Source organism: Thamnophis sirtalis, unplaced genomic scaffold, assembly GCF_051295495.1.
Source record: "Thamnophis sirtalis isolate CommonGarterSnake01/CBP01778 unplaced genomic scaffold, rThaSir2_p1.2 scaffold_9, whole genome shotgun sequence".
Taxonomy (NCBI): Eukaryota; Metazoa; Chordata; class Lepidosauria; order Squamata; family Natricidae; genus Thamnophis; species Thamnophis sirtalis.
This window is the reverse complement of record NW_028261389.1, coordinates 24,818,761-24,842,931: the sequence shown is the minus strand read 5'-3', so window position 1 is coordinate 24,842,931 and position 24,171 is coordinate 24,818,761. Positions and strand designations below refer to the sequence as shown.

Genomic DNA, 24,171 nt, shown 5'->3' with positions numbered 1-24,171 from the left:
TAAAAGCATCTGGCTGTTTAAGACCAAATCACTTACCGGCACATGGGCAAGAATAGTTGTTGCCAACAACTCTCTTGCTTCCTCCATCTTGGTTTTCTTGGGACCTCCCCACATTCGCTGCCTTCGGACTTTATTTCCCAAATATTTCAATGCCTGCAAAGCGAAATGAAAAGACTGTGTGCTAAAAATCATTATTGTCATCATAATGTACTATACATGTCACAAATCACTGTCAATGTACTTTTTTCCTCTTGAAGAAGTTCAGTATTTATCGAGACGTTTTATTTTACAAGGAAGCCAACAAGCCAGAATATGACAGGCTTGAAAGCAAAACCAGAGAGCAGAACAAGGTTACTTTAAACAAGTGATGGGTAGAAATTTCTGAGCAGTACAATTACTCTGTTACACTCTGTTATTTCAAATTAATCCCTTATAAGAAAATATATCACCTAGTTTGAGATTAACACTGAATGGGGAAGCATCTCTTTTTCTAGCAATGCAGTAGATGGCTTCTGTTTAACAAGGCTCATTTTCATTTGATCATATGGGCCCCTTCTGATATTAAAAAAAAAATGCAATCTGAAATATAAGGCAAACCTTCAGTTTATGTAAAGAATATTTACTTTTATTTTGCTTGTCTGGTTTCATCTCAGGTAAATTTCAGTGAATCTGCTAAAAGTCCCATTCATGTAGTCAAAATACTGTGTATGAGCTCGGTTTTTCCTACCCGTCCAAGTAATTTGGATGGGACAAATGCTTCAGTAAATATGTACTGGGCTATTTCAGATTTTGGTAGGATATTTTAAAATGTTACCCCTACCACCATTTATATGACACAGGTTTAATAATTTAGTATTCTAGAACAAAGTATAAACTTCATTAGCCATCTAATGGAGCAATCCAGAGTTTTATTACTTGAACCTTTCCAATTAACGGTTCGCTATTGTATAGGCTTTTGGATATGGGCTTACTCTCGTGACCTAATTAAGCAAAACAGGGGTGACAAGTAAAAGATATACTGGTGCGTCTTCTTGCTACTCACTGTTTTTTAAGGGGTAAAAAGCCCAGTTTCATTACAAATGTACTATAGATGGATGCTTGAATATCGCACACCTGCATCTGTGTGAAAATCTGAGCTTTTTGGCATTCCTCCAAGCTGGGGCCAAACGCAGCCATCACATGCTCCTCTGTTCCAATCATCTGCACAATCTCTTGGTCACTCTCAACCCCCATGGCCTATAATAGAGGGAGGAAGAGAAATAAAAGGTAGAAAAGGGAGAGAAAGAATGTTGGCTTTCTGTTAACTCGCTGACATTTGCTTATGCTAATTTGGTATTGTAGTCAGCAAACTCTTAAGCAAAAGCGAGTTCTCTCAGAAATAGGACCATCTGGCATTGGCAGCAGCACCTCCTCATCAAAAGGAAGTCTTGATAAGCAGCACCGAAAGCAGGAAGGATGAATGGCGAGACAGTATATTTTTTTTACTAGAAAGTTATTGGCTGATGCATAAAGAAACTTCATGCATTTTCTCAATAAATAGCAACTGACAACTGCAGCAGAATCAACTAGCTGAAGAGCTTACAGGAATTGGGGCTTGTATATACACAATCCAGTAAAGCTGTATAACCTTATGACTGTTCACGTTCGCAATATAGAATAGAATAGAATTCTTTTATTAGCCAAATGTGATTGGACACACAAGGAATTTGTCTTTGGTGCATATGCTCTCAGTGTACATAAAAGACAAGATACATTCACCAGGAATCATAAGGTACAACACTTAATGATAGTCATAGTCAATATGCACCTCCCTTTCTCAGGAGTAGCTGCATTTAAGGTGGGGTTAATGAAGACTATCAAATCCTGCCTCTGACCATGCTGCATATTGGAAGAGGAGTGTGGATTGTTACCGCAGCACTGTGTAGGTGCTTAGCATACAGGCACAAAAACCAGCACTTAGCAAGCATGGACCTGCTCCCATGAAGAATGAAGGATACGCAAAGGAAAGTGCAAAAACAACAACAACAACCCAACAACCCCAAAACCAGAAACTTTAAAAACACTCCACAGTATGGTAGAAAATTAAGGTAGCGAACTATAGCCTGCCCTCTTTACCGTCGCCTGCCATGTTTATGGATTGTCTCAACCAATGAAGTGGATCCAGCTTCTACTTCTTTGTGATGCAATATTAATGAGTATTGGTAATGAGTCAAATCTTATAAAAATAGAAGGTTGGGATTTCACACATAGTGCTATCCTTAGAATCATGTTATGTTATTTTGTTTCCCAGACGTTTATAAGCATCGGATTATATTTTATATGGGGGGGGGGGAAGGGATTACAATATAAATGAGCTTTTCAGGTTTTAAATCTCCCCAATCTCTCTATAAATAGTGCTTCAAACTGGCACAGCAGTGCAGATCTTTGTGAATTGCAGATACTGTTAAAGCTTCTGCTTTCACCTAGCTCCTTGGAATTACACCCTACCAAAAATGCATATTAAAAACACAATAGTTAGGATTCAACAACGTTGAAGGGGTCTAAATATTTGGGAGCTGCTAACTTAGAGTCCCTCTTGTTAGCAGCATTGCCTTCAAGTAGAATACAAGAAAGGGACTTTCTTGGTGGCAATTGAGTAAGTAGAACTACCTAAAGGTAATTGTTCCCCTCACACATATGTGCTAGTCGTTCCCAACTCTAGGGGGTGGTGCTCATCTCCGTTTCAAAGCCGAAGAGCCTATGCTGTCCGAAGATGTCTCTGTGGTCATGTGGCTGGCATAATTAAATGCCGAAGATGCACAGAACGCTGTTACCTCCCCACCAAGGTGGTCCCTATTTTTCTACTTGCATTTTTACATTCTTTCGAACTGCTAGGTTGGCAGAAGCTGGGACAAGTAACGGGAGCTCACTGTTACGCGGCACTAGGGATTCAAACCACCAAACTGCTGACCTTTCTAATTGACAAGCTCAGCGTCTCAGCCACTGAGTCACTGCGTTCTTAGAACTGCCTATCTCAAGATATTAGATGGTGTTCTTTACTTCTCTTTAAAATACATTTGATTCTGCTATGATTTCCTTTACAGGCTGTTAGATTTTACTTTGTGGCTACCACATGGGCTGAGAGCTAATAGTACTTCTGAGCTGTATTTCTCTTTTCCTGCAGGTTTACATTTGGCCATCTCAAAAGCCTCTGAAAGATTGAATGGTTTCTGACAATGTGGGCTAGACGTCAGAATTTAGAAAATATTTATTTCTTGGCAGGCTACAGTAAAAATCTTACAACTGTATTTCATCAGTCAGGGAAAACAGAGAGAGGTGCATTCATGAAGCAACTCAAATTATGTACCCAGTCCTTCTGGGAAGCAGTAATCCCATTCACAAACAGATCTACACCCCCGTCCCCACAATTATGACTCCTTGCAACATTTTGTCTGGATTCCATTTTAATTTGTTATCCTTCGCCCAGCACATTAGTAACAACTACAGACAGGCATTTAGCGCTAATTCATTTCTTGTTATAGAAAATAGATTTGGGTGTCACGTTGATCATACCCAGCAGTGTTATTTTGAAAAGTATCAGCAAGAGAAGGGATTACCATAAACCAGTGGTGGGATTCAGCCAGTTCGCACCTATTTGGAGAACCGGTTGGTAACTTTCTAAGCAGTTTAGAGAACCGATTGTTGGAAGAATTCTCATTTTGTTTTTCCCCACTTTACAGGGCTAATCCTGTAAGGAAGGCAGGAAGGAAACATTCTGGTGTTGTTTCTAGCCTAATCTTTATTGCCCTGCATACAGAAACTGCCTCTCCAGTTAACCCTTATTACCATTGTAACAACTAAGGCGAAGTGCCCATCGGCCTGAGTGACATTGACTTGGCCATGCCCACATGATCACATGACCACCGAGCCCCGCCTATCCAGTTGGTCATTAGGGCAGAGAACTGGTGGGTAAATTATTTGAATCCCACCACTGCCATAAACCATACAATAGCTCCCATTCTAAGAGCAACTCTAAGGAAGACCATCTAAAATTTACCCGTGAGACAGGAATGAAACCACTTACAAAGCCATGTGTTTCCAATTTCTATTTCCAATTGTCTCAGTCTATCCAGAAAAAATATACTACTCAAAGGCTATTGAAAGAGTTATGAGAAGCAACAGGAACACATTCTCATTATTGATCCTCAAAGATCAAGTTGACCTATGTGGTATCAACCAGTTCGTTCTAAAGCTTTGTTTGAAATGGTCAAGATAACCTGTTACTATGAGCACAGCCTGAGAACCCGCCAAGCCATGATCCAGATGATTTGCTGGTGAACATATGGCAGAGCTCATATTAAAAATAAACACCTTAACCCAGAAAGTTATTTTTATCTGGTCCCCAACAAACTGACAAAGTATTAATGAATATCTGGTATGAGAGATAATACTTCCAATTATTCAAAGAATTTCTAGGGGTTATCAATGTATATTATGGTTCTTCAAAAATAAATCCTACTTATTAAGTGCCAGATAACAGTAATTTTGAGAAAATTATTTTATCATACGTTATTTCACCCTTATTCACTGGTAGAGCATGGGTTGCTGCTAAGAAATTTCCCCAAAGAATTTAGGATTGTTTGGGATTTTATGAGTACTAGTAACCTGTTTTTCACTACATCAACAGATCAATAAATAAACAGACAGATAGATTTGTTTGCAAATCACTACATAAAAAATACTACTATCTAAAGGTTAGTTGCTAGTTCATATATAATGTAAACACAAACAGCAACATTTATTTCAAATAATTACAGAATGTAGTGATAATTAATCTCTTGGCAAATATTTTGCAAGTCAAATCCAAAGCATGATAGTATAACTAGGATTGTATTATTGTAATGTACCATTCAAACACTGCAGTCAACTTGCTCTTATCTTAATAGCCTACTGCTAGCAAAATATTTATCCATTTCATATATAAAAAATGCTATCCAGACAGCCAGAGTTTTATCCTCCAACCATGTACACTACTCTAAGAAATGTTTTCTTTTATGAAATATAAAGATGTAAAATTTAAATTCATAGTTACTGACACACAAATAGGAAAAGAAGTTACATGCTTTCAGAACATGTGATGTTCTTCTCTGATATGAACAAATAATTGATCTGGCAAAATGAATTGGAAGATTTTTCTTATTAGGAACAAATAATGTACTATTAAAATCAGAAAACACATAAAAATCCTAATCCCTAAAGATAACTTTTCAAAGTAGCCCCAAACGCCAACCCATTTTTTGGTTTGTTGTATTGTGATCAAGCACTGCCCTCTTCTGGCAATGCTTTTCAGATCTGAGATGTTAATACAACACATCTAAAGGATGTAAGATTATGGAAGACTTCTATAAGTTTCTGCCTTATAGAATTCCCAAGGGAAAATTAATGAGCTTAAGAATTCAGTGGCCAGCAGCTGCTCCACAAAAGTTCAATTTAATTGAGAGGCTGCCTTTAAAATATTTATAAAAATACTGTTTTTCTTCCAATAGAAAGAAATATATTTTATGTATATATGTATGTATGTATGTATGTATGTATGTATGTATGTATGTATGTATGTATGTATGTATATGTGTGTGTGTGTGTGCGCGCGCGCATATAATTAATGTATCCAGAAGATACATTTTTGGATGAATTTTGAATGGAGATCAATATTAAAACTCTCTCAGAAACAATAACAAATTTCCAACCAAAGGTCTCAAAAATCTTGTCAGTGTGTACTAGCATTGGCAACATCTGTTATCCTCAATGTCATTACTTACTCCATCACAGGAGTGTCAAATTCGATTTCATTGAGAACCACATCAGGGTTGCATTTGACGTCAGGGTGCCAGGGGGCATGGCCAGCTTGATGTCCATTTTTGGCCATGATGGTTTCTTGCAGTCCTCTGCCAGTGAAAATGGAGTTTGGGAGGGCTGCATGTGCCCTCCCCCCAGCTCCATTTTCGCTGGCAGAGGCACAACAGGCTGGTCCTTCGCTGTTTCCTGCGGATCAGATCTAAACATTCTGTGAGCTAGATCCGGCTGGCGGGCCTTGAATTTGACACCCCTGCTGTATCACAAATAGACAACCTTTTTGTTCTGGAACCATATCTAGAGTTTTGAGAGCTTGTAATAAGCACATTCACAAAATGAAGACTTTATTGTTAATAAAATGGATGCCCTAGTGAGTTTGGCAAAGCAAATCACCAATGTGCTCTCTACCACCTTTTTAGGGAATGTAAATAGATCTGATGCTTGTGATAGATCCTTTGCCTTTAGTAAGTCAACTTTTAAGACACATAGGCAAGGGACAAGGAAGATATCATAGTACCATATTTCCCACTCTTGTGCCACATCCTTTTATATTTTTTCTCCTTTCTCACTCACATCTTTTTTCCCATCTACTCAAGATATTTTCTCCTTAAGTTGCATTTTTGTTCTCTTCTTATAAAGAGACAAAAGGAGAAAACAGTATGAACATTTTGACAATGCTCAAATACAACCCAAGTGTTCAAAACCAATGAAACAGAAGTGTTTTTACAAGCCCTACAATATGGAGCATACTGCTAAGATAGCCTTTCCCATCCAGGCATTCTCCAGATATTTTTTGAAAACTGCAGTCAGAATCCATTTTTTAAAAGTTGGAAAAGGCTGGATAAAAAAACAGAAGACCTAAACAAAATCAGTGGACTTACATACACAAAAGCTAAAGTTCTCACATCATTTTAAATAATGTTTCAAATTTCTGAAGTTCTTTTTAACAGTAACATTATTACTATGGTGTTTATTAAGAATACCTTAAAGATTATTGCTATTGGAATATCTTCTGAAAGGGTGTTGTGCTTCAGATAAAATCTCCCTTGCTTCACAGTTATATTTGTTCTGCTCTTCTTTTCATGCGTAGAGCTGGGCATTGGTTACAAAAAAAGGAATATAGCATTAATGTTTATATTTTTTATTCAGAGAGAGGAAAAGGGGTCAACACTTCTTGTAGTTGGAATTTCATAGCTCCAAAATATGTTCCTGTTGAAAATTGAAAATTAGCCTCTGTATCAACCATTTCTCTCTTTTTGGCTGTGAGCAATGACAAGATGACCCAGTCAGAGGACATTTCAAGCATCTATTCCTGACTAGAGCTGCCAGGCCAGGAATAGCCAAAAAGATTGATTGGAAGCAGGAAAAATCAAAGTGAGCTGCCAGTCAGTGGGAGATTGGCCAGTAGTTAGACAGAAAAAGAAGCTAAGCAATAGAAGCTGGTGGCAGACTATGTGACTAAGTTGGATTTGGAGGCAACCATGCCAGAGGTCGAATGATGGAGGGGACTGGTCTTTGTTGATTAGAACAGGAAAGATAATGGTGGTGAAGAAGAGAGGAAAGGTGAATGAGGCAGAGATAGTGGATTGAGCTGAGAGAGAAATGTGTGTGACTGCTAAATGGGAGGTTGAAGGATGAAAGTGGATGTGAAGGGCATTGCTGTGACCCAGGCTTCCTTAGAAAGCAAGAAGCAAAGTTTTGGTCCCTGCAAAACCTCTTTTATTTACACGACTGTGAATTCCTTCCATTCAGTCAGCAAGGCTTAGTAAACAGTCTTTCAGAGAAATGTTTATCCGCGCTTCAAGGTGCTACTTACCACCCATAAATCCCTTCATGGTAATGGATCTGGATACTTGAGAGACCGCCTCCTGCCAATCACCTCCTCGCGACCCATTAGATCACATAGATTAGGCCTCCTCCGAGTTCCATCTGCCAGTCAGTGTCGACTGGCAACTACGCAGAGGAGAGCCTTCTCGGTAGTAGCTCCGACCCTTTGGAACGATCTCCCCGTGGAGATTCGTACTCTCACCACCCTCCAGACCTTCCGCACAGCCCTTAAAATCTGGCTATCCCGTCAGGCCTGGGGTTAAAGAATGTAACTCACCCCCACCCGAATGGTATGAATGTTGTGTTCTATTTTTAATTATGTATCATCCTTATGTGTTATTGTTTGTATCCCCCTCCCTTTGAGTTGTAAGCCGCCCTGAGTCCCCCCAGGGAAAAGGGCGGCCTATAAATAAATTTTCAAATACTCAAAAAAATACTCAAATACACATGCACTTTATCTCGTTTGGAGCACTGCCAGATAACTAGTTTTCAAATGCAGAGCAAGGCAAACTTTGCAGAGTCTCTCTTAAAGTCACACACAGAACTTTCCACACTTGAACCGACCAAATAAATAAATTGTTTCCTGAAAAAAGCCCACTCCCCGTTTGTTCTTTTTTGTTTCTTATGGGAGGGGCCAATCACTTCCAAGGTCTTACTCTTAAGTTGACCCTGATTTCTTAGTTGTTCTTGTTTTATGGAAGCTCTGCGCATGCACACACTGAGAACAGGCTCTAGCTGTTCTTCTGCCTCACTGCTGTCTAACTCCCTCTCTGCCTCTGATGCAGAGTCCTCATCTGAGCTTTCCTCAACCACCAGGATTGGCCTATGTTCCTCCACAACCTCATCACTATCCAACTCTGCTGCCAGCTCTGCTGACTGCTGGCGGGCCACAACAGACATTGAGGATTATCAGTTTGTGACAGGCGATTATGTTGGAAAGTATTTGAAAAGAACTCATCCTCAACATGCCCAAGTTCTTGAATAATTCTAAAGCATCTTCTTGAATTCCAGTCAAGCTCAACATAAGAGAGTTATTCCGTAATTCTTTACTCACCTGGTAACTGAGGCACCAACTGTTCCTTTTCTGTCAGCTTCCACTATTATTCGGTTTTTTGATAATTGCTCTTGAATAAGAATTACTTTTTCCACTCCTTTGACAATGAAGTAGCCACCTACCAAATAGAAGATGAGCGTTTATTAAGTTGCTGAATTCTAATTAAGATTTATAGAATTTTGACATATGCATTTGGAATTTTCTGAACCCTCAGCAAAATAATAAATCCCTAACTAAACCTGGACTCCTTTCAGTTAGGATATGGATATGAGATGGAGATGATGTTGGTCACTCTTTTAGATGATCTCTGATGGGGGTAGAACAGAGGTAGTACATCCATTTCTTCTTGACTTCCTGGTGGCATTTATTATGGCTTTACCATGGTATCCTTCTGGACCAGCTACACTGGCTGGGAATGGGTAACAGAGTATTGTGCTGGTTCACTTACTTTCTGTGTGGGGCCAGTACCAGTCAATTGGGAGAGGTCCAATCCTTAACCCTTATTTTATGGAGTTCTGAAAGGTTTGGTACCCTCTTCATTTCTATTTAACACCTACATGAGCCCACTATTGTTGTGTTGTGTGCTGCCCAGAGTTGCATGTCTGTGAGACAAATGGCTCTATAAATATGCTAATTAAATTTAAGGAATATCAGGAATCTGAATACAAGCAAATCGTATGAAATACCACTACCAATGATGCTGCTTTTTCCTTGAAGGGAGACTTAGCAATTGTTTTCACTGCAGCTTTGAGTTGCAAAATCTCAAGATCACCCATTAATTCATAATTGCAAAATCTTAGTAATTACTATCTTAAAAGGAATCAATGCTTAACCAAAATAGCAAAGAATATTAGAAACTAAATTTGCAACCTGGATCTAAAGGACACTCATTAAGCTTTGCAAATTCTGCCGGAGTCTTCCCAGTGAGAACACAATTGGAACTGCGTAACATTATCGGCATTCTATAGGAAGAAAAACAGCATGTTAAACGGTATATCAGCTCATCTTTCAGACAGCTAAATAACACTGCAAAAATAGTAAGCCAGATAGTAATGGTGGTAGCCAATGTCTTTTTTCGTAGTTCCAGGTAATAAGCAAAACTTTTGTTTTTATATATGAACAGAGACGTTCTCTATTTCATTGCCAAGGCGAAGAATTATCATAGATCAACTATGACTTGGATTATGTTAACATTATTTATGCTAGTGGACAGCCAATCATACAAAGCAGAAAGAAACCACTTTATTGATCTTTACCTGCCAAATCAATGTATAACAGCCCTTTTGGACTGTTATAAATACAGTTCTTATAACAAGTAGGCCTTGGGAAATCTATAAACAGGAAACCAGATAATGAGGTACGAATATATAGAAGTTTGCTAAATGGAAACATTCTTTATAACCTTCTCTTGAAGCTTTCCATATTTCACATCTGTTTTTAAGATTAGAAATGTTTGCACTAATGTGGTGAATATGTGCAAATAAAGGAATTTCTTTAGCCAAATAAACAAGGCTCATTTGCTGGAGAGAAATTGCTTAATCTGCCAATCATCGTAGAGCAGCAATATAGTTATAGATAGTGCTTATTTAGTGACAATTGGAGCCACCAAGTGAAGCAGTCACTAAGTGAAATCACAACTTTGCTTATGATCTTCTTTCAGGTATCCTTTTCTTTATAAATCTGCAAAGATTATAAACCAAGGATTGATCATGAAGTTAAATTTTCATCACTGTCATAACTGCAAATGATCAATAAATGAGGCAGCTCATAAATGAGAATATCCATAACCTAATTACTGAGTTGCTAATTTAGAAGGTTCATTCATTTAGTACAGAGAAATCAAATTGCATATATGCAAATGAGTGTAGAACAAGAAGCAATGGGTGGAAACTAATCAAGGAGAGAACCAACTTAAATCTGAGGAGAAATTTCCTGACAGTTAGAACAGTTAGAAATTTCCTGACAGTTAGACATTAATCAGTGGAACAACTTGCCTCCAGAAGTTGTGAATGCCCCAACACTGAAAGTCTTTAAGATGTTGGATAGCCATTTGTCTGAAATGGTATAGGGTTTCCTGTCTAGGCAGGGGGTTGGACTAGAAGACCTCCAAGGTCCCTTCCAACTCTGTTATTGTATATTTGTAAATCTGGCACCAGTATCCCAGAGAAACAAGGCAGAGAAAACAGAAAGAACTGTTTTTATATGCAAATAAAAAAATGATTTACATTCAAAGCTGTGTAAGTACTTAACCTAAATTGCCTGAAATGAAAATAGGAAAGAAAATGCAGGTAATTTGTAGGAATCGAGAGTAACCATTTACTCTGGATTTGATGATAAAACAAAATTTTAATAATGCTATATGGTAAATTGACATTAGAATTGACGTTACAGGAAAGATTTTAATTGCATTTCTATAATCTAATTATCTACCCATCAATTCACACAGGCTCAAGATCCAAAAGATCTAATCAAATCAGAGAACCTTACTCATGCTAAAGTTTTCACATCCTATTTTGTTTCCTGTCCTCTGATGTTAATGCATATCAGACTGGAATACGATCTCCAGCTTGAGATCTATTCCTCCAAAGGACAGTTGCTGCTTGCAATCAAACCACATGATGCAAAAGTACTATGCCCAAGATATGCAAATCGGATTGCACAGCCAGTAGTCATCACTGACTATCAATCCCCTATAGCAGATGGACGTGAGGATTTTGTCATCTGTCTACTAGGCGTAAGACCCAACAAAAAGTTATTTTCTTTGTTGCCCCGTGATTTTATGATTGCGTTAAGAATCATTGTTTGCTGGTTGCAAACAAGAAAGGGCTTCTACTGCTGCTTAATTGCATGAATAGCATAAATTAGCATTACAAAAGCAAAATGAAAGATACTGACTGTCACTAGTTACCAGTATAATAAATATTAGCTTTTAAATGCACTAGCAGCTCATCAACAAAGCACAATAGGCAACACACTATGTACAAATTGGCATACTCTTTTAGTCCTTTAAATATGCCTTGAAGCTTAACAAGACCAAAGACCAAACTAGCATAAAAGTCTTTTTTGCCTTTTAAAATGCATAAGGTCCACATTAATAGTATAAAAGCTCACCAAGAGCTTTTAGAGAAGTATTTTTGAAGAGATAATATATTGGCCGATAACTGGAGGTCTATGAATCTACCACCAAAATTTCACCAATATTTATGTGTGAAACATTCACACCCTTTTCATTTATTTAACCACTTTTTGTATTGCCTTTATTACTTTATAGGTAACTCAAGGCTGTAAACATACATAGTACTTCTTCTAGTTCCTACTTTTCCCATAAATCTGTGGAGTGAGTTGAGCTGAGAGAGAATGACTGGCCTAAACTCAGCTGGCTTTCATGTCCTAGATCAGTGATGGCGAACCTTTTCGGCACGGAGTGCCAAAAAGGGAGAGCATGCACACTTGTCTTGGATGCAATGCGGAAGAGGAGCTGCCCAGGGGACGTGCGTGCCAGAAAACGAACTTCTGGTTTCCGACATGCACATGCGCAGTGGCCAGCTAGTCTTCCAGTTACTAGCGCGCATGCATGCGTGACCATCAGCTGGCTGGCGCGCATTGTTCATACCGGAAAACGGAAGACCAGCTCTTCCAGTTTCCACCACTGCCACATGCATGGCTGATCGTCACGCGGGCATGCACACCAGAAACCCGGAAGAGGAACAGGCGATGCCGCGTGTGCCAGGCGACATGGGTTTGCCATCACGGTCCTAGATGGAACTAGAACTCACTCTCCCGGTTTCTAGGACAGCATCTTAACCACTGCATCACACTGGTTCTCTTTATCTTCCTTTTTCAGCATGCCACATGAATTGAAATCTACCCATATAAAATCTAACTTCTTTATAGCAGAAACAGGAGCTATAGCTGGTACTTCACTTCAGCATGAAGTCAGGCTGCAAAGGATCTGCCATCCACAAGGTAACCAACTTCTAAAAAAACATTTGGCTCAATACAACTGTTTCTGTGATTAAGAGGACAGTCACAAAGAATAGCTCAAGCCTAGAGACTGTCTTAGCTATGGGATTCTATTCCTAGGAGTAGAGACCCACCATTGCATATCTTTCCAGATTCAACCTACTACCTGGTCTCAGACAGAAGTTTCATCAGGTAGATTTATTCTGAGTGTTCTAATCCTAAAATGGATTAAATCCAAACTGCTAGACTATTACAATGCCTCTGCTTTACACTCAGGTGAAAATGACCAGTATTACAGTACAGGGCGGGGCATAACCTTTTCCTAGGGGGTCACAGCAACACTTGTAATAACAACACAAATAATTCATACACCATTCGAAAGCCCATCAAAAACTGAGTTTATTGACACGATTTAATAGTCAGTATGACCACCATTAGCCCTTCGAACAGCATTCAAACGAGGTGGATAAGAACACAACAAATCTTCAAACAGTTCCGTTCGATTTTCCAGATTTTTCAACACAGTTTCCAAATTCATTCTCAAAGTTTCAACCGAATATCGATTTTGACCTTGCTCCTGAATCATCAGAGCTTCCACTTCATCCTTAATTATGGCCCCAATGTTCTCTGCCGGATTGAGATCTGGCGAATTTCCCGGCCAGACGTCATTGCCCCAAAATTCGACATTGTTTTCCTTTAACAATTGCTGAGTCGCATTTGCACGCATGCAAGGAGCTTTGTCATGAAGAAAGACAGCCTCACCAACCACCAAGACATTGTCTGGATCACTGAGAAATGGAATGACATTCTCCAATAAAATTTTCTCACGGAAATAACTGCCATCCCAGGATTCCCCTTTATCCTTCAAAACCCAATGCAGTTTCTTGGCTGTGAAAATGACGAAAATCGAAAGGCAATGCATTTTATTCTGTCAATGATCCTTTGTTCTTCCGAATCGAATTTTCCAGCCATTCTTAAAGCAAATTTAACATTTAATAGCTCATTCAATTCAGTTTTTTATGGGCTTTAAAATGAGGTGTCGCGGAAGTTGTAAACTGCTGTCGATCTTGCTGTGACCCCCTAGGAAAAGGTTATGCCCCGCCCTGTACATTGTTCATAAAAGTGCTAGTTGTAATACTGATGCCTGTTTAGCTCAAGGTCATGCACATTATCCAGCAGAGTTCCTAACTGTTTTCTGGTATGTATTAGCTAAGGCTAAATATTAGTTACTTACCTGCCAACAGGTAATGCATTACGAATAATTCTTTGGCTGCCTCGAGTATATTCAATGTCCACAGTAATTGGGGCAGAATAAGTCATATCTCTCAGGCGACACTTAAAAGAAAAAAAATGTTCCATATGTGGAAGTCTTCAACACTCCTTCAAAGCTTTTCTGAGAGACATATTTTAACTGCTAGGATTTTATTTATAGCACTACAGCTAGCAATATTGCTATCCATACTATTATACTAAATTAAAGCATTAGAGTGGAATTGGTTTGGTGGATATCAGAAGCAATGGTTAAAATCTGTGCAAATATTACATGCACAAAAATCTGTTACATACCTCTATGTACACTATTATTCTACTTTAATAGACAATCCCCCTTAACTGAGAGCTTATTGTAAACTCACTCTAATTTGCTAGTTGTCAAAAAAATTCCAAAGTGAAGTGCTAAACAGAATCACATACCTCATGAGGAGAAACAGGTCTTGTTACATTAAAGCTTTCTTCAACATCTGGAGTACCCACATAAATATTGAGATATCTGCAAGGTTAAGACCCAATAAAAATAATTATACAGTATGAATCAATTGCCAAATATGCAGTTCATGTTTTAATGTTATTATATTTCCATTTAGTAAAACTAATTATGAATATTTACAGAAATTTACAAATATATAAACTGCAAGAAAAAAATCTGTTTTTTTAAAAAAAATAAAACCTATTATTTGTAGGAAAACCATCCATTTAATCCATCTTAGCTCAATCAATTATATCAGGGGTGTCAAACTCAATTTCATTGAGGGCCGCATCAGGGTTGTGTCTGATCTTGAGGAGCCAAGGTGGGCAAGGCTGGGGTAGGTGTAGCCAGGGTAGGCGTGGGCAGCTCAATATCACTCAGGTCGGGAATTCCGTTTTTGCTTGCAGAGGTTATCATGGGCTGGTCCTTTGCTGTTTCCAGAGTGGTCCCACGGGCCAGATCTAAGCATTTCATAGGCTGGATCCGGCACACAGCCTTGAGTTTGACACCCCTGAATTATATTATATTATATCTGTACATCTGCAGCATTTCATAGCAGATTTTATGGATAAAACAAAACCTTCCATGGAAGTTGGAGCTCAGGATATTCAAGCTACAACCGGAATAAAATTTAGACTTACTTTAAATACCACATTGGATCAGCATCACTTGTAATTTTTTCATTGGCTTTCATTATTTTCTTTATCTGAAAATGAAGGAAGGTTTACATAGGTTGAAGGATATGCTTAACAGATAGTCCTTGACTTATGATTGTAAAATCAAAGTTACAACAGCAAAAGTGACTTCCAATCTGTACTTGGACTTACAACTGTTTCAACATGCTTACAATCACGTGTTTGCAATTTGGGTAATTGGAAATTAGCTCGTATTGTAGCATTCTATGGTCACATGATTGTGATTCGCTATTTTTGCCTATTTCTGGTAAAAAAAATATGCATTGGGGAACCTGGATTCACTTAATAGCACTTAGACTTACATACCACTTCACAGTGCTTTTACAGCCCTCTCTAAGCAGTTTACAGAGTCAGCATATTGCCCCAACAATCTGGGTCCTCATTTTACTGACTTCAGAAGGATGGAAGGTTGAATCAACCTCGAATCTGGTGTGATTTGATCTGCCAACTTGCAGGCAGGCAGCAGGTAGCAGAAGTGGCCTGCAGTACTGCATTCTAACTACTGCGCCACCACAGCTCTAATAAACATGTGATTCATTTAAAGCCCATAATAAACATTGTAAAGTTGGGTTTAACCTGACTTATGACAAATTCAGCTCCAATTGTGGCTATAGGGCAAGAACTACTGCATATTACAGGCTTTAATATTCAATAAAACAAAATGGCTTACCTCTACATTGATGAAATAATTGAATGAATCTATATGTTGCTTTACAAGTCCTTTTACCTAAAATAGGAAGATTACCTTCAGTGAAGAAAATATATAGAACTTTTGAACTGCTTAAATCTCATTTAATACTTTGAAGTTTTACTTGAAGGATTTCCATGTCTTACTTAAAAATGAATTTGGTTTTACATAAAGAATTCAACTATCCTGGCAATGTGAAGATTAGTGCATAATGCATTAGTTATTATGCATAATAATTACATATTGGATTGCTTCACATACTAGATTTCTTAGTATACATTTAAAACATAAAAGGTGAAGACAACATATAAGTATAATAAAACTTTTTAAAAAGAAAACTTGGATTGTATCTTCCAGAATCAGGGAGAGTAGGCCTGTAGTAACACTGTTTACTGAGGTACAATAACATGAAAAGACTTACCGTATGCTCAAGCTCTGCTTATAATGAACTAGTTGGCCCAAGATAAAGAAGATAAAATAGATCTTCCTTCTGAACCAATAAATATTTTAAAATACAGATATAGCTAATCATATAAACAAATAATGCAAACTAGGAAGGTAACCAAACTACATTATTCCTATTGGCTGCTGTTGTATTACCTTTCAGCCCACACAAACTCACTCTAATTTTAATTCCAAAATATACCTGAGAGAGTAAAATTGAAAGGAAAAGATGTAATATTATGCAAAATATTAGAGAAAGAAAAATTAGTAGTCCAGATGAAAAAATAACAAAATGCACACCAAAAATATTCTATTTTAAATACATTTTCTCATTACTGCAGACAACAACTGAGAAAACCAGCAACTATATGTAATTATTTTGTGAAAAAAAGGAAAAAGATTTCCCCAATCTGGTTGTACTTGTACTAACCTTCAAAAAAGCTGGAAGTAGTCTCCATTTTTCCTGAAAACAAAAGTACATCAAAACAGTAAAATATGTGAAACACAAATTTCAAGAAAAATATTTTGTTTTTTAAAAAATCAATAATTTTATAATTATTGTTTTATCCATAGTAATATGTACTAAGATATATTTATTACAACATGTATCTAGAACAGGGGTGTCAAACTCCCGGCCCACAGGCCGGATGCATCAAGTGCTGGCCCCACCCGGTTTAGCGAAGTGTGAAAAAATCCCGATACGTCATGTGACGCTGCCGTGATGCCGCGAATTTGACACCCCTGATCTAGAAAGTCTACTAGAACTTTTTGATTTAGATGAATGAATACTAGTACAGAAGATTGCAAATTTAGTTCATTTATATTGTATTTTTTATTCTACAGAATTTAAGAAGTATTGGACTTCCTAACAGATTTCTCATTCAGATTTTCCATAAATTTAGAATTCTCTATTTAGTAAGGAGGGTAGGGATCTTCAAAACCAGGCTTCTTTAGCAAACAGGTTAAATCATGGCCTTAAAGCCAATGTAAATATAAGAAAATCTTGCTTATATGCAATAGCTAACAGATTAATGTGAATAAACTAGAATATTGGGACTCACAAATGGTTGCCAGATACACAGATGTTAAGGGTTTTGTTTTACTGAATGATTTTTATTGGCCAATGGCTGAAATAAAGTTTCTGTCTCTTAATGAGCTAGCATGTTGAATTCCAATTCTTGGTTATTTCTAAATGGCTCCTGCTGTCAAACAGAGGGCTAAATAAAACATGGAGGATATCATAAACCCAAACCAGAAATTCTGGCTAGAATCAGAAACCTAAAAGCAAACCAAAGTGATTAAGCAACACACTCATTCCTAGTAAACCAAAATTCTTGGAAATATTGGCTTACTTTGGCAAATCAAGTCTCCCATTGGGTTCTTCTTCCATTATTGTTTCTATTAATGATCTACTATACCATTGCAGTCTTTTATTTTGGTAGGAATTTGTCAAGAAAGTTCACAAGCAAAGTGCACATATGTGAGAGATGCACAGGCACCTAATTATTGAAGAACCCATGAGCATCTTTCTTCAGTGGTGGAACAAAGCTGCTCTGATCAAACACAAAATAGCAACGCACTCTAACAGCTGTTGGAGCAACAGCTGTTTTATCTGGACTTCCTCAAGCTCCAACAAAGTCAAGTTTCCCGAATTTCTGATCTCTAAAAAGAGAAATATGGGAGACAAGAATAGCATCTGGGCCCCACAAGTACAGTCAAAAACAGAGATGCATTAAAAACTTCTGCTTCAGGAATATAGTATTATACATACAGGAACACTAATACTAGCAAATCTACTACTGCTTTTTTTAAAATCAATCTTTGGATTTCTTATCTTAAGAAAACCAAGAATTCTATCAAGGATAGCACTACTTGTCTGGAGTGAGTCTCTTTCTAATCACCAGGATGCTGAGAAGGAAAGAGATTCTGACTTCATGTAACTACCTACTCTATGCTTCATCTTACAGAGGGATTAAAGTCAAATCAAAGTCAAAGCCTTTATTGCAGACTTCTTCAAACTTGGCAACTTTAAGACTTGTGGACTTCAACTCCCAGAATTCTCCAGCCGGCTATGCTATAATTCTGGGAGTTGAAGTCCACAAGTCTTAAAGTTACCAAGTTTGAAGACCTCTGCTGTACATCATGAATACAACTAAATTGGTTTAGCCTCCACTGGTGCAGTCCATACAAGAATACAAGACAACATGAATAATATAAAGAATAATCCTCATACTAATGCCTCTCTTATAATCTCCAATAGCAAAAAGAGGGTCAGAAAAGGATATGTATTTATAATGAAATTCTAATCGGAAGCCTCTAAAACTAGATTTACACACTCTCTCTCTTTTTGTCATCAAGTTTAAAAAGCTTCAGGTTCCACAATCGCTTTCTGTTTTTGTTCCCGCTGCTTTCACTCACCTCCACCGTATTTATAGGAGCCGCCGCTTTCTCGGGAGTAAAAGCTCCCAACTCTGCTGCATCCATGGTGCAGAACGCTCCCCTTGCAGACCCAGCGTTTCCTGGGACAGATTTCAAGCGTGTATCCTTGAAATCTCTCCCCTCTGCAACTCACCAACTGAAAAGAAGGTTCCGTTCAATGCTCTACTAAAAAGCTGATCTGTCGTTAGAAAATGTACCGCTTGATCAGAGTTAAATGCCTGTTGTTGTCCATGCGTGTACCGTAATTCAGGCTCCTTGGACGAAACTCTTTCACCAAGAGCAAAGCTCATTTAGCCCATACTAATCCTGCCCACCCACTATTTTTCATTGTAAAGAAATTAAGCAGTCAACATAATTAGAAACTGCTTCCAACAGAACAACCTTTACACAGGGCAGCGTCTCTCAACTTGGCAACTTTTAAGTTGTATGGACTTTGATTCAGTTTACCTGGGGAATTCTGGGACTTGAAGTCCGTGGATTTTAAAAGTCACTTAAGTTTGACAAACACTGCTTTAGAGTGTAAAATTTATGTGTGAGTTCTATGTGACACATAATAGCCAAACTATTTATTTATTTCATAAATACTAAGAGTCTATCTATAGGGTTCCTTCAGAAGTGTAAAGGATGTACCAACTGGACCATGTCTGAATGCAAAAATCTGAAGAACCACTAGCAGAGAGTTAAGCATATTCTGTGTTTCTATGTGGTATCAGATGGTTGCCTGGATTGTTAGTTATATTATGGATATAAAGTGCATAATCGTGCGAAGAGGTTAGTCAAAGAGACTGATTAGCCAAAGGCACCACAGGATTGAGTTGCACCAGGTCCTGTGCCTGTGCCATACCATGTGGCATATAAAGTAGCAAACCCATATTCCTTGGTGTATGCATTAGTAAAGTTCAGCATTTTTATCCACTTTATAAAATTTATTTTATAGATTAAAATATAACCATTAACGTAGTTGGCACATTTACTTCTAAGCTCCTCTAAATCCATTGAAATTAGTTTGTGCATGGATTGAGTGTGGTCAGATTCAGACAATATTTTAAAGGAACTGCAAAATTTCAGACAATTAAAAAAATCCCATTTAAAAGCAACTGGTATCTTTTTATGTTTATGCTTAGTAATACATTTATATTTGCAGAATCCTCCTAAGTATCTCTTTGGACACAGGTATATAAATATGTATTTTATACAAATTTTTATAATAAAACAGTTGTTCTATTGTCTGCAATCTGCAGTTGATTTATTTCTAGTTTCAGTCTCAGTGTGGTAATTTCAAGTTTATTTTTTACTTGCAAGATTTGTCTTTTGCTTTTTCTCCAGGATCTTAAAGCAACTGTAATAGTACTCCATCCCCTATTGCGAAATAGGTCTGAGAATGATTAGCTCAAATCACCCACCAAACATTCATAGCTTGAATCTGAGCCTCTGCAGTCCACCAAGTCCCCGTTTCTTTCACAGTCAAGTCTTCAATTTTTTTGGTTGAGTGTATTATATAGACACAGTTTGTCTGATGGTATCAGGTAACAAAAAAAAGGTTTAAGCTTGAAATGGGCAGCTGGGCCTGGTATAAAGAAGCAAATAGTGTAATCTGAAATATGTTGGATATTTATGTTAAGTGATTATGACAGTTGCCATCAGGGGTGGGTTTCAACCGGTTCGCGGCGATCCCTGCGAACCGGTTGGTCGGCGAACCCGGAAGTAAGTAACTTCTGGGAATGGCGAAGGGCCCTCCCGCCTGCCCGCGCTTCTTACCCGGTTTTGATGAGTTCTGTGCTTCCATGCATGCGCAGGACGCATACAGCGCCTGCGCGATCCTCCAGGAGCAGCTAGTGCATGAGGACGCCGCCGGCCCCGTTCCAACCGAACCAGTTGGAACGGGCGAGAAACCCACCCCTGGTTGCCATGTATGTAGCAATCAGTGACGTGCAGTCAGGGGAGGCAGGGGAGGCAGAGCCTCACCACTGTCATCATGAAAAGAAAAAAAAATTAAAAGGAAAAAGGCTGAGGTAGTTGCTGCCAGAGTCACAGTGGATGACTCTGCTTAGTGCTTAACTGTTTAAAAAAGCCTCTAAAAAAGTGTCCTCTACAGGAGGAGGTGGGAGAACCACGTGGCTCATTTAGTCTATCTTTATGATCACTCGAGCAGAGTTAAGCAAGGGTTGAAAGCCGAAAAATTCCTTATGTAGATGAGGCCCTTGGTTCTCTCACCTCCTCCTGTAGAGGGCACTTTTTAAAGAGGCTTTTTTAAACAGTTAAGCAGAGTCATCCATTGGGGACTCTGGCAGCAACTAACCCAGCCTGACCTCAGCAGCTCTTGCCTTTTTCCTTTTACATTTTTACATTTTCATCATGGCAGACAAGAGCAGAGTTGAAATCCTCTGTGAAACAGCTGGAAAAGGTATGTGGGTCAGAGGGGGGAGGAGGAATTCAAAATTAATGTAATTTGTAAGTAATTGTATTATTGTAAGTAATTTGTGTATGTGTGTGTTTTACCCGCCTCTGCTGACGTGCGGGCTGGCACTTTTTTTTATGTCGGACATAGCGGCAGGGCTTTTGGACATAGCGGCAGGATGGCTTTTGCCTCTAGCGCCGGGGCAGCAGGGTGGTTTGGTTCCATCCAGCATTGATTCTTTGAAGCTTTCCATAGGTCCTCTCTGCTTTTAAAGTCTTCCGTTAGTCTAAGGAAGTTTTTCCTCTATGGCGGACACGGCGGCAGAGCGTCCAAAAGCCTCTATGGTGGACACAGCGCCGGGGCTTTTGGACATCCAAAAGCCCTGCCGCTGTGTCTGCCATAGAGGTGGGACGCGTCCCGCCTCTATGGCGGACATAGCGCCGGAGTGGCCAAAAGCCTCTTGCTTGAAAGCGTCCCGCCTCTATGGTGGACATAACGCTGGAGCGAGCAAAAGCCTCTTTCTTGACAGCGGCCAAAAGCCGCTTTCTTTCTTTTTGCCTCACCGGCCATAAACCTCACCGTATGTCACTGGTAGCAACATCAATACATCTCAATATGCTGACTAAAACATTACAGCCTAATTTAATGGTTCTGATACAACATACTTTTATTGCATTTTACTTGTTTTCTTTCTTCCCCCTTCCCTTGCCACTAAGGATTGTTGTTACCCTTAAAGTATCCATTGAAAATACCAAGAATTACTGTAGATCCAGCAACCATGTTTTTGTATTTATACATTAAAATGAGAATCTGCACACATTTTAAATGAAACCAAATTTAATGAATGAATTTAAGACAAAAACCACTTAATAAACCAATTACATACATATCTAACTTTAGACAAATGAAGTAAATGTACTTCAATAATATCAGTAAGTAACATGCAAGAGGAACAACTGTACTTTAAATTCTGAACATTAAAGAGATTATGAAGGTTAGCTGTGAGATATTCAAAAACTGTGGACATACATATCATGCTATATTAAAATGCCCCTTTCAAGTCATTTATAAAAACCACACAGTATCTTCTGCACGAACATTGCACAATATAGATAGGCTGGATTCATACACTTAATTACAATTAATATCCACTGAAATAAATGGGACTTGTTCTTTTGACTAGTTCCATTGTTTTCAATGGTATCCAGGTTAAACAAATTTAGATCTAATCCTCTAAGTAAATTAAAAATTTGTGGAGACATACATTCACCACTACGCATAATGTAAAATGCTTAAAAATAGAATATATATACACCATAACATGATTACAGAAAGTTTTTTTAGTAGATATTATAACTTCACAAACTTATCAAAATATGTATAGGTCCAAAATATTTTACACTTTTTAAATTTCAAGGTTTAATTAGATAATTGCATTTTCAGTACATGGGATGGGTTAGTAAAGTATAGCCCTCCATTTGTTGAGCTACAGTTTTTAACAGCCTTAGCTAATATGACCAACATGTAGGATGCTAGAAATTATAGTATTGCATCAAAGGACCACATTTATTCACTATATTTGGTATTCACGTATTTACTTCTTGATACAAGTCACTAGTCAACAAATATTGTGTCTCAATACTTCCTTTAGCCATATAGGTACGTTTTGAGAGCTACCACAATCTTCTCTCAATCCTGTCTTTTCAAACCTGCTAAAATTTGTTTAGAAAAATGAAAGATGGGATATTTGAGAGCAAGGGATACCAGAACAAGGAAGATATTCTAAAAAACACTAAGATACTGAGCCATTTAAGAAAACTGTGTTGTAAAACCTCTGGATTGCTGAATATATATTCATCACAAAAAGTTATTTTGTTCAATACCATGTGGAATTGACATGTATGAATAAAAATGGTTGTCTCCTCTAAAACAGGGGTCTCCAACCTTGGCAACTTTAAGAGTTGTGGATTTCAACTCCCAGAATTCTTCAGCCAGCTGTGCTGAGGAACTCTGGGAGTTGAAGTCCACAACTCTTAAAGTTGCCAAGGTTGGAGACCCTTGCTCAAAAATATCCTAGCAATATATTTTTGAATTTTTTTTTACAAAAAGAATTCATATCAATCTTCCTTAATCTGAAATCTCTTTGATCTTGAAGAGATTCTAACTTTCAGAACTCCTTGCTTATCACCAGGTTGATGGGCTGAGGTACACAGTCCTATTTCTGTAGGAACAATTACCTATGTATCAGCAGTTGTTTTAAACATTAAGATCCTTCTTGAAAGTCTTTGTGACAGTCACTTCAGAAGCATTGTATGGCAAGGGTAGAGATGGGAAGACCTGGAAAAAAACTGTTAACAATTGGGAAGAAAACCAGGGTTGTTTTTTTCCAAAGCCATTTTTTTCCAGAAAATTTGAAGAAAAAAAGGAGTGTGGAATATGTCCTTTTCCAATCATAAATAATATATCTATGATATGGTATTCAAACTATAACATGAAGACCTTAATGAAAGATTTCTGAGACTTTTTGTAAAGTCTTAAATTATTGCAAATTCTCTCAGCTGAAGACATGCAAATTCTAGAATACAATTCAAGTAATGCTGTACTTCTCAATGCAGTTCTCAAAGAAGAGAAATATGCATTTGTGCCACTAGGAGGGCACTGCAGGTGAAAGACTCCAGTTTAGTTTACCTAGGTACCTCGGACTTCCTACAGTTGAGTGATTTTTGGTATACAGTAGGCAATAGTTTCTCTCCTTTCAGGCCTTAACTGACTGGTCAGAAGAAAAATTTGTCCGACAAATTCGTTTCTCTTTTGTAACCCTTAAATGATTCCTCTTAAATTATCCATCACACAATAATGTTTATCTATAGTCTAGTCAGTAAATTGTTTTTTCTTTTCCTTCTCTCTGTAAAATGGTGAGAGTTTGGAAGCATTTTCACAGTGCAATTTTTGCTGAGAGCAAAGCTGCAGTTTGCAGATATTGTAAGAATATACTTTTCCAAATGCTACAATGATGACAAAACACATCCTTGCATGCCAGAGGTACCCTAAAGTCATTAAAGAATACTTTATGGAATGAAATGATGA

The 24,171-nt window shown here is 38.0% G+C and overlaps 1 protein-coding gene across 1 annotated transcript in view; it reads right to left on the bottom strand.

Annotated features, from left to right (window-relative positions):
• The window catches only part of POLR3B (RNA polymerase III subunit B), a 74,295-nt gene extending 55,228 nt beyond the window's left edge, over positions 1–19,067 (bottom strand). Inside the window, exons 1-11 of the mRNA XM_087723092.1 lie at positions 18,666–19,067; positions 16,678–16,710; positions 15,786–15,842; positions 15,062–15,126; positions 14,369–14,444; positions 13,911–14,011; positions 9,584–9,675; positions 8,714–8,831; positions 6,816–6,924; positions 1,114–1,236; positions 37–153 (exon numbers count right to left, since the gene is read on the bottom strand). Of these exons, the coding sequence (XP_087579218.1) occupies positions 37–153; positions 1,114–1,236; positions 6,816–6,924; positions 8,714–8,831; positions 9,584–9,675; positions 13,911–14,011; positions 14,369–14,444; positions 15,062–15,126; positions 15,786–15,842; positions 16,678–16,710; positions 18,666–18,731 (957 nt within the window). The 5' untranslated portion in view covers positions 18,732–19,067. The remainder of the gene's footprint in view (positions 1–36; positions 154–1,113; positions 1,237–6,815; positions 6,925–8,713; positions 8,832–9,583; positions 9,676–13,910; positions 14,012–14,368; positions 14,445–15,061; positions 15,127–15,785; positions 15,843–16,677; positions 16,711–18,665) is intronic.
• Between the last annotated feature and the right edge of the window lie 5,104 nt (positions 19,068–24,171).